General features: G+C 36.3%; 1 protein-coding gene across 3 annotated transcripts; it reads right to left on the bottom strand.

The window, feature by feature from the left end:
- Nucleotides 1-480: 480 nt before the first annotated feature.
- On the bottom strand, nucleotides 481-10347 carry LOC110095320 (G-box-binding factor 1-like). Of its 3 annotated transcripts, none has more exons than XM_020820819.2 (9): nucleotides 10070-10347; nucleotides 9892-9978; nucleotides 9696-9811; nucleotides 9522-9585; nucleotides 8832-8874; nucleotides 8514-8743; nucleotides 8336-8413; nucleotides 1280-1405; nucleotides 481-984 (listed from the first exon to the last, which is right to left on the bottom strand). In XM_020820819.2, exons 1-9 carry the CDS (start codon nucleotides 10244-10246, stop codon nucleotides 826-828), a joined length of 1080 nt encoding a protein of 359 aa, XP_020676478.1. In that variant the 5' UTR covers nucleotides 10247-10347; the 3' UTR covers nucleotides 481-825. The 3 variants fall into 3 exon arrangements, with proteins under 3 accessions (XP_020676478.1, XP_020676480.1, XP_020676479.1); XM_020820821.2 differs by having other exon boundaries at nucleotides 8586-8743; XM_020820820.2 differs by having other exon boundaries at nucleotides 9522-9579.
- Between the last annotated feature and the right edge of the window lie 311 nt (nucleotides 10348-10658).

Below are 10658 nucleotides of genomic sequence, written 5' to 3'. Positions count from 1 at the left end.
AGCAGAAGTACTTTTTTAATTATTTTTTTTATAAAAAAAAACTTAGTACAACTTTTTTAATATAAAATATTTTTATGCTAAAAAAATAATAAAAAACTTATCCCCATGAAATCTAAAATCAACATTTAAAGACTATAAATGATAATGTAAAAGTACAATCAGAAAAAGAGCTATTAAAACAACTTAAAATACTACCTTTGCTATTCATTTATGACTAATTTAATTTTAAAATATCACAATTTTCTAATTTAAACTCTCAATTATATCAAATAGATCCCTTAAATTAAAAAAAATAATAATAACATAAGTTACAGTATAAAATTGACTCCAATTTTATCCTTCAATTATACAAAATATAAAAACCAAATTTGAAAAATATGACACTTTTCAGATTAAATTAATTGCACAAATAATCCCTTGATAGCAATAAATTGTATTTTCCCTTATTTGAGAATAGAAAATTGAACCAAGTACTGGCTCTTAAAAAATACCAAACCAAATAATTTCTTAGAGAGAACAACTACATTGTGCAGTTGAAGTTGGACTTCCCAACTGTTAAGACAACAACTTTGGAACACTTGATAGCTTGCTTGGTTACCAACCTACCTAAAACTTTATAATTTCTAACATAAATATCAGAGCTCTCTCCTCTCAAAACAAGATAACTAATCCCACATATTACATCTAAAATGGTTTATTAGGCTCTCATTATGTAAATATTACAAAAGTATATTGGTTAATTTGCAATCTTGATTCAGGAACTGCAAGGAAAAAATGGTGCAGAGGTTTCGCCGCCGGTTAGTTGTCGCGAACAAGCAGTCAAATTCACCTGGAACTGGGATCAGGATTGCCACCTGGGTGGTAAAGTTTTCCATTCATCTTGGTAGAGGTAGTAGTAGAGCTCAAAGGAATAGTGTCAATATGATCACCAACACCTTGTTTCAAAGTGCTAGATGATTCTTCTCGGATACTGCTAAGCTCATCCTGATCCAATAAGATCAAATTTTGTTAAATAATGCAAAAAACTAAGGCTCGGTTTGGGATAGCTTTTTTACTGTTTTTTAAAGCATCTTTTTATTTAAAAATTTTAAATTTTTATACTAAAAAGCTGTTTTAAGAAGCATTAAGAAATATGTCTCAAACGAAGCCTAAATTGTCTAAGACGGTTGATAGTTGGGAACAAAATAAAATGCAAAAATTAAGTTGTCTAAGGAGTTCTTACAAGCACTATTATTAGATAGATAACAAATTTAGAAGTGAAAAGGGAAAATAAGCTAACCGCTATGTGCTGATTTTCTGCTTCAAGGTCCCTACAAACTTTGTGAAGTTGCTCTAGCTCCATTCTAAGTGCACTGTTCTGACTGTTCAGCTCAGATACCTTCCTAGCCAGTTCATCGCATTCTTGCTGGTAAAAGAAAAGAAGAGTAGATCCGTTACATAGTAAAGATTAAGACTTTATTCCCACATAATCGAACGACAAACAGAAAACAGCTTGCAAAAAAGAAATATACCACATATCTTTAAGTAATAAATACCCCAAAATAGATGAGGGTATAAATATGCAAAAGTGCATGTTATATGATAAGCCTGTGTTCCAGCCTCACGCAAGCATACAACTAGGACATCTGGTCTGGCTTTTCGGAAAAGAAGACCTCTCTACTATTCCCATCAACCAAAAAGACTAACCTTAAATTACAAGTGAAGCAACCAGATATATAAGCCTCATATCGGAGAAATTATTCTGTGCGGAGTCCGGACGTCATCCAAAGATCAATAAAAATGTGTCATGTCATTCCAAAAGTGTACCATGCTCCATACCGAACGCGGTACCGAGCGCCGTTACCAGGCTCGGTACCAAGCAGTACCAGACGGTTCTCCCGTCCGGTGTCCGCACAGAATAATCTCTTCTCATATCTATGGACAATCCATTAATCTTTTAGAGGAAGCAAATGAACCCTCAAACCCTTTATATTCAAGCAACTGGTAGAAATGGTTTTGTGATAGGTAATACTTGAGTTCTCAAGTATTCCTAACCCAAACCAGTAAAATTACAGCAGCAAACTGCTGTCCCCAGCAGTAAAACAGCAGAAATTCAGCAAAAATACAGCAGGAAATAGGGAAACGGGAAGAAAAACACAAGATTATGCTTGTATTTCACTAGAAACCAACGAAAACAGCAAAGATACACTTTGTTCTTCAATCCGAGAGGAAGAACAACTCTCCAACGTTAATTTAGATTACGTTGTCATTCACTTTTAATTCTCTCAAGAAGCTCCTTCGCATGTTCGTTCTACATCATTATTATGTGCGGAGTCCGGACGTCGTCCAGAGACCAATAAAAATGTGTCATGTCATTCCAAAAGTGTACCACGCTCCATACCGAACGCGGTACCGAGCGCCGTTACCAGGCTCGGTACCAAGCAGTACCAGACGGTTCTCCCGTCCGGTGTCCGCACAGAATAATCTCTCCTCATATCTATGGACAATCCACTAATCTTTTAGAGGAAGCAAATGAACCCTCAAACCCTCTATATTCAAGCAACTGGTAGAAATGGTTTTGGTAGATAGAGCATATTGCATGCCGCAACTCTCATCTTAACAAAACACCACCTAACGCCAATAAAAATATAAAAAACCTGCACATAGAGTACAGTCCAAATAGCTTCGATAAAGAAAGTAGACATCCATCAATATCATCCATACAACCTTTTTGCAATATGTTTTAGGAGGACAAAACTTTTTGTAAAGATAATTGCAGACCTGCTGTGAGAAATCAACTTTTTAAAACGCTGTTGCGGGTATTATAACTTTTTTTGTTTCAGAAAAAAGAAAGAAGAAAAATGTATTAGCTACCACACCAAAGTCAAGAAGATTGCCATGGAGCTTGCTAAACAACATGACCATGTTTTTCCATAATCATATAGAACTGGAGATATTGAGATGATGATTTACAGAAAGGATCATTCAAAAGAGAGCTAAAAACAATATTCTAGTTCCTAAATTACATATTAAGATAAGGTAGGTACCCATTTAATTTCATATAATTGCAATTTTACTAGCAAATGCAGATAAAACCCCTTCATTTTCTTATAAATAAAACTTAAACATGGTTTACAATTTTCCTGAAAACAGATTGTTGATTATGTTTATCAAATTGAACCACTATCCCTATAAACCTAAATATCAAGATATTTTTTAATGGACTGAATCTTAAGGAAAAATCCACAAAAAATAAGTTGTGTATGCTTCCTTTGGTACTGGGATTTAAAAAAAAAAAATCCACACAAAATAAAGAAAAAAAAAGCTATTAAATGAAAAAAAAAAAAAAGACTTCTAATGAAATGCAGATGGTATGCCAAAGAGTCAATTAAATTCATGTACTCTGTATTAAGCAAGCATACATACTTCAAACGACATTTTTCACTGCAGCTTTTCAAGATTCAGGAGACGCTTACAAAGTGGCATGGGATTAAAGCCACCCAGTAGTTACCAAAATGCTTACCTTTGAGGCCATTGCATGCTGACTTTCTTTGAAAATTATGTTCTCCAAGATGAAACAAATAATTCCTAGGTAACGAGTTGTAAGGTGTCTTGAATACAATAATATGAAACTTTGAAATATTGATGCTTCTTTTGATGTAACGGGTGATGTTTTATAAGAAACTCCAAAGTTAGATGGTCTAATGGCCGAGCACTCTACAGAATGAGTCAGTTTCCTGAGTAGTTGTGACAACAGGATAAAAAGCGACTTGTTAAGCCAAAGCATACAAAATCTTAGACACAACACAAACTCTCAAATATTGAGATATTGTTTTTTTTTGGTCTAACACGTTGCGAAAATTTGTCATATTGGTGCAAATTCCTATAAACGACACCCACTTTACAAAACTTCAACTCAAACACAACTTCAAAGTTCTTGACCAAATTTAGACAATGACACCATAAGATGTTTTGATATTTAAGAGTTCTACTCTATATTCAAGAGATCTCACAAAATCCGTCAGTTAAGAAACTAACGTCTTAATACCTGTTCTTATACATAACACAAAATCACTTTACCATTCATATAGGATTTTAAAGGTGGCCTCTGCAAGTTTAAGATATGGCTTACGTCATAGACCATAATAACTTAAAGGGGTTCAAGAGGTAGCCCCAAAAGTAGAGCCCTCCATCATATATGACACTGAATTTCATGTTTCAAAAGGTGTATCGTTGATTCCTTTTGTCATAGCGGGAAATCTTAACCACCAACAACAACAACAACATCAAGCTTTGTCCCACTATGTGGGGTCAGCTACATGAATCCTTTTTCGCCATTTTGTCCGATTAAAAGTCAAATTCTCATTTAAATCTAATAAAGAAAGATCATTTCTAATATGTTCTAACCAAGTCTTTTTAGGTCTACCTCTTCCTTTCTTAACATAAGTCGAATCTAATACTTCAACTTTCCTAACCGGGTCATCAGAAGGCCTCTGTTTAATGTGATCAAACCATCTAAGGCGACTCTCTCTAATCTTATCTTCCACTAGAGCTGGAATTCATAACCATAGATATATTATTTATTTTGGCTTAACATGTCTCATACTTCTATTCTCTTATGCAACATAACTCATCTTAGAAAATCTCAGCATAAGTACGCTTCATTATAGAGCTCCTAACAAAACACCAATTATTGCACCAAAATATACATTGATGTTTCAAAGTTCAACTTAAACTATCTAAGAGATCTCATAAATTTAATTGGGATTGATTGTTCGACCATTTAAAATGTAGTAATGTGAAACTTTTAAGGGATTTTTACATACATAACACTTCAAACTTATATATTTACTTATCTAACACCCAAAGTATACTATTTACATACCTACCACCTAAATATACCACGTTTCATATAAAATACCACTCCGTCAGAACTCTGGCCCGACTCTGCCCTTTGCACGTGAAATTCCTTCTTCTTCGTCGTTGTCTCGCTGGAGTGTCTAGACGGCTTAGGAATCGAGACCCACCCGCTTCTATCTTCATTGATGCCATGGTAAGGCTTCATTGGCTTTCGCTGTAGCCATCGGTGGCTCGATCCAGTTCTCCGGTGGTGAAGAAGCGGAAGCTCGAAGGAGATATGTTGAGTTCTTTCACACGTTGCCAGAGGATTCGCCCGCCGTTCTCTTCGAAGAACTTGTCCTCGCCGCCCAGCATCCTTCAACCAACTTAATTCACGGGGAAGCTAATGCTCATGGATGAGAGGAGTTGGAAGAGGATGATGAAGATGACAGTAATGGAATGTAACAGCAGTTTTGTTCCTATCGTCCGGGCCGATCGTGGATCGTCCCGGGACGATCAGTTCAAATTTTGCTCCAGAATTGTACAGAAGTTACAGGAACGTTTTTCCTCCTAGGATCGTCCGGGCCGATAGGGGATCGTCCCGGGATGATCAGAGCATGGCACAAGTCAGAGAGTAGGGGTTTTTATCGTCCAAGAAAATTAATTATCGTCCTGAGAAATCGTCCTAGAACGATGCAAGTTTGTTCAGATCGTCCAGGACGATCGTGCGATCCGATCAGAAGGTTATTTAACTGAAATCAGCTCATTTTGAAGAGAGAGAAAATCAAAATTAAAATATCTGATTTTTTAGGAGAGAGAAAGTCGAGGGCAAAAGTGGAAAAGTTGATTTTTGGACAACGCCGGGCTGTTTTCGTCTGTCGAGACAGTTCAAGAAATTGGTGTACGCAAGGTAAGGCACATTCCGCCTTTCTCAATTTTCAGAACGGTGAAGTTTGAACGATTTTTCTGTCCGGATTTCGTTTTCGTTAACGAATTTCGTCCGTATTTTCCGATTGGTTCAGTTTTTACCGCGTAACTTTTGATATGTTTCTGAGGTGCCGAATGAGCACATTTTGATTATTTTCTGAAGAATTTTGACCGGATAGTTTTGATTCGGCGGTGTTTTCTTTCGACTGTAATTTCTGATGATGTCTAAATTTGTCTGGGTAGTAGAATGAAAGTCTTACAATGTTGTTGTGAATGTTCTGTGGTAATTTGGTAAATTTCTGATTCGTTGAATTTTGTGTAAATTCCGTATACTACCGTTATGCCGCTGAATTTTCGTACGATTTCTAAATTTTCTGAAATAAGATGATTTGAATATTTGATGTGTTTGTATGCTATCAGAAGGGAGTTATAAGGGGCCGGAATCCTATGTGATTCCGTTGTCTGGGTCCGGGAAGGGAGACATAAGGGGAAGTTCTGAAATCTAAAATTCTGTATATCTGTTCTGTTCTGGTGCTATAAGCACAAAAGGGAGGCTCTGAGGACTTGCAGATGAGAAGAACAATGTGATCAAATAAAAAAGCATCACACAAATTTTAGACAGAAAGAAAAGAGAAGGAATTGATTCTCCCACTTGCAAATTGTTGTTCCTCCTCACACAAATTTCACACATTTACCGCTGCTGTCGTCCATTGCCTTCTTCAGCAACCTCTTGTCGCGACTTCCTGCTCCGGTGGCGTCACAGATTTCAGGAATTTTGGGGCGGAAAAATGAAGATGTCTTCCTCTTCCCACGTCGCTGGATCGGGTAGACACTCCGGCGACGAAGAAGAAGAGATTTCACGAGCGAAAGGTAGAGTCGGGACGGAGTTCTGACGGAGTGGTATTTTAGATGAAACGGGATGTATTTAGGTGGTAGGTATGTAAATAGTATACTTTGGATGTTAGATAAGTAAATATAATAGTTTAAAGTGTTATGTATGTAAAAACCCCAACTTTTAAATACTAATGACATTTTTAGCTTACGATAGGTGTTTTGTCAAAAACCTCAAAAATTGGGTATTAAGAGTGGAAGTACTCCCCTAATATTGATGACCTTAGAAGTAGCACAAAGAGACAAAATCATGAGGCCCAAAGAAGAAAATCTCTTGATGGATGAAATTGGTTGACACGATCACATCAAACTTCAAAGGATTTTTTTATGCCACTTCTAGAACACAAAACTACTTTCACTCATTTATAAAATGGCTCTTGCAGTTTGCAAACTTCTAAAATACTCTATGATTTGATGCATCACAAATTCTAATAATTTTTTGAAGAGGATGATCCAACAAATTTAGTAAAGGCCTGAGATTTCAGTGACCGGCATAGTTTCCTCACTCAAGACTATAGTCATTGCCAAAAGTAAGCACCATTCACATTTGGAGGTTATCTTTTTGAAACCAAACCTAATGTTTATACAATTGAAACAGCTCCCAGTACTAGATAATTTTTCTCAAAGAATTCCCCCTCTCATTACTAAAAAGAGATGGCATCACATATATGCTTTTGTTTGTGGACAACTCTTGTTGTAAAGCAATAAAAAAACATTTTGTGTGCTAAACTCGAAATTCGTCATCCTTTCTCAATGGTTTATCCTTTTTCCAACTATTTAGGGTTTACTTGAAGAATCTACATTTTCCATTTGTTCTTAATTATTGCAAAATGAATGAATAAATATATTCTACCTTTTTTTTTTCTTAACTTCTATTCAAATTAAATTTGGTCAATCCTTTTCCCTTCATAATCACCTACCATCCATCCAAAAATCAGGAGAGAAAACCATTTTTGCAAACAACACAATGCATGCATAAATCACAACATTATTGATCCTAAGAAAATTCATACAGTAATTAAAGGAAATTGTTTGCTAATTTATTGTACATTTTCGAGTGCAACTCTAGTACAATGCTGAACAGTAAACTTAGCATTTACACATATATCACGCTTAAGCATTCAGTTATTACTGGAAGTTTTGTTGTATTTTCTACAAACCCCTCCATCCATCCACCTCATCACATTCCACACCTTGGCTGGAGCAAACACTGGTGTCAAGCCATCTACAGGAACTGGTTGGAACTTCCAGAAAGATTAATCTCAATTTAAAACTGTATTACTGGAAGTATTGTTGTATTTTCTACATAGCTCATTGCACTCATCTAATGTCTAGTAAATTTTCTAGTACATAGAACATATTCATGAAGTCAAGGCATAAGACTATACAGAAAAACTTGATAACCTTGTATGTTAGATTCAACCAATCTCCACAAAAAATCCAAAACTTCGGTCCTACCGTGCAGCAAGTGCTAACCAACTATTTCCTAAAATTACAGCAAAAGGACAACTTCATAAAATTACAATAAAACAGAATGCAATTAAATTAAAATGTCCTCATGCATGTCTAATTAACAAATTGACATTAGAAGTAATAATTTTCTCATCAATATTAACATTCTTTAGCATCCCTAACAGGTTAATAAATGCATATTGGAACCTGGGAAGAATCTCATGGAATGTTTAAAAGCCCAGCATACCTGCTTGCGCAATCTTGATCTTCTCGCAGACTCCCTATTAGATTGCTTCCTTCTCTCTCTCTTCAATTCTCGATCATCCTGTAAGGACAAACACATAAGGAAAATGTGAGAATAGAATAATAAACAACTCATGAAATAGCATAAATGTAAAAATAGGACCATGGATGCCCAGCAGCACCTGAGCCCATTGATTCTCAACCATCAAAACATTAGCTCCAGCTGCTGATGCAATTGTAGCATTAGGCCTAACCTTCAAAGGGGCAGGCCCAGTGTGAGGTGGATTCCATATGTCCATCCCAATATTCAAGTTAGTTGCAGGGCCAGGCAAGGCTGTTCTCCCAGGTGCAGAAACTGGAAGTTTTGGAGCCCGCTTCCTTGGGGTAGCAATAGCAGGATGTGAAGCTTCTCCTAATCAAATTTCAAGAATAAACTTTTGTGAATTTGAGCAATATATATATAACAAAAAAAAAGGAAGAAAAATCATAAGAAAACTCACCCTCTTGAAAAGCATCTCCACTAGATCTCTTTTTAGAATTTTCCTGAACAAAAAAATTTGTTAAGAAAAAAGATACATAAAGTTGTTCCATAATAATGTAAGCTATCCATAATCCATACATGCTAGAAAGACTAATGAAATGATAGGTCAACACCAAGCTCAACTTTTTACTGATTGTTGACATTATTGTTGGCTGTTCGTGGGTTAACCTGAGCCCATGTTTTTTGTTTTTTTAAATTAACTGTGGATATGTTTGGGAAGGCTTTCTTACTGCTTCTTAAAGTAATTTTCTAGTACAAAAAATTTAATTTTTGTGCTTGAAAACTGTTTTAAGAAGCAGTAAGAAAGTCGTCCCAAACAAAACCTATAGCTCCTGTTTGGTTAATTTTGTCTTCTTTTGTATTTTGGAGCTACTTTTGACTGCTGGGCTCATGTAATTTTTGTTATATGAATCTCAATTTCCCCACAAAGACATGGTGCACATAAATACAGTAATTATTAGGAATTTAAAAAAGGTAAAAACTTTTCGTCTACTTGGTGCAAATACTTGAACCAAGGGAAAATAATGCAACACAGATCAATGTTTATAAATTTTATCTCTGCGACTAACAAAACTGTACAAAAATAAAACGCTACAACCAAAAAGAAACCAAAACAGAAACTAAAGATACCAATAAATCATAAAAGTACCTGCGGGTCAGCGCTCTCATTCCCAGTATCAGAAGAGCCCTCTGTTGCACTGCCACCGCTGCTCCTATTCCAGATAAAACCAATCAAAAATTCAGAAAATCAACAAAACACAATCCCCAGCCAATATCAGAGAAACGAAGTCCTCAAAAGAACAAAGCCCCATATTGCTCATACCTCTGCGAATTTTCCTCCTCCCCTGAGCCCGATCCCGCCTTCCCTCCTTCCCCAAACTTCAACAGAGCCCCCTTTGACTTGATGTTCCCGGAATCTGCATTTGGGTAGCCCATGCCCTGTAAAATTAAGCCGAAATATATCACACCCAAATCTTCTCACAGACGCTACCAACACACTACCTATCTACCATAACTACCGGAGTCATGGAGGGATGAGCATAGACTGCACCAGGAGCGTACATCGGCGAGTAGGCGATAGGCGTAGCATAAGGAGACATAATATGCTGCAAATGAAACGGGGAAAGGCTCAGTTGTCACTTAATTCAAAGAAAAGTTTCGAATTGGAGCATCGCAAGTCGATCGAGATCAAGCAACCTGACCACCCCAAACCGGCGGGAAGAAGGCCGTTGGAGCCGCTGCGTTTCCGCTATAATAGGCCTGCAACGAGGCAGCCCATTCAGCGGTGTACGCCGGCGGAGGCGTCGTGGCGGCGGTAAAAGGAGTCGAATTTGGGGGCTTCGCCGGCGTCGAAGTCTCCCCCGGCGATCCCATCGTCGGGGCTTTGGATTTTACTTCAGCGAAGATGGTTCAGAGTACGGGAAATCGAAATTTTGTCGCTAGGGTTTCGGTATGCCACGATAGAAAGTCTGCTTGCTCTGATTGCATATATTTATAATTTTATATATAAGCAACGGTAGATTTTTTATTCTAAAAATAAAAAGTTTATACTTAAATTTAAAATATAAATATTAAATAAAAAAAATAAATATTTAGTTTGAAAATCCAAATTATTATTTTCGAATATTGGATCTCAGTGTTAAATTATTTTTTTCCGAATATGTTTTGAAATATGAAGACTTCTAGAAAAAATATATATATAGTGATGCATAATTAATAGAATATAAAAGAATTAAATATATATATAGAATTTAAAAGAAGAATTCATAAGAGTAAGGAGTATTTG

The sequence above is a fragment of the Dendrobium catenatum genome, unplaced genomic scaffold, assembly GCF_001605985.2.
Source record: "Dendrobium catenatum unplaced genomic scaffold, ASM160598v2 fragScaff_scaffold_501, whole genome shotgun sequence".
NCBI classification, from domain to species: domain Eukaryota; kingdom Viridiplantae; phylum Streptophyta; class Magnoliopsida; order Asparagales; family Orchidaceae; genus Dendrobium; species Dendrobium catenatum.
Note: the sequence above shows the minus strand (reverse complement) of the source record. Positions and strands in the feature narration are given on the sequence as shown.

Bases quoted from the DNA above. Each gene is read 5' to 3' on its own strand.
- LOC110095320 (XM_020820819.2), bottom strand. From the start codon at position 10,246: ATGGGATCGCCGGGGGAGACTTCGACGCCGGCGAAGCCCCCAAATTCG. The intron at 8,744-8,831 runs GTGAGTTTTCTT...AAATTTGATTAG, and splicing joins TGGAGATGCTTTTCAAGAGG to GAGAAGCTTCACATCCTGCT. The intron at 1,406-8,335 runs GTATGCTGGGCT...TTCTTTTACCAG, and splicing joins GATCAAGATTGCGCAAGCAG to CAAGAATGCGATGAACTGGC.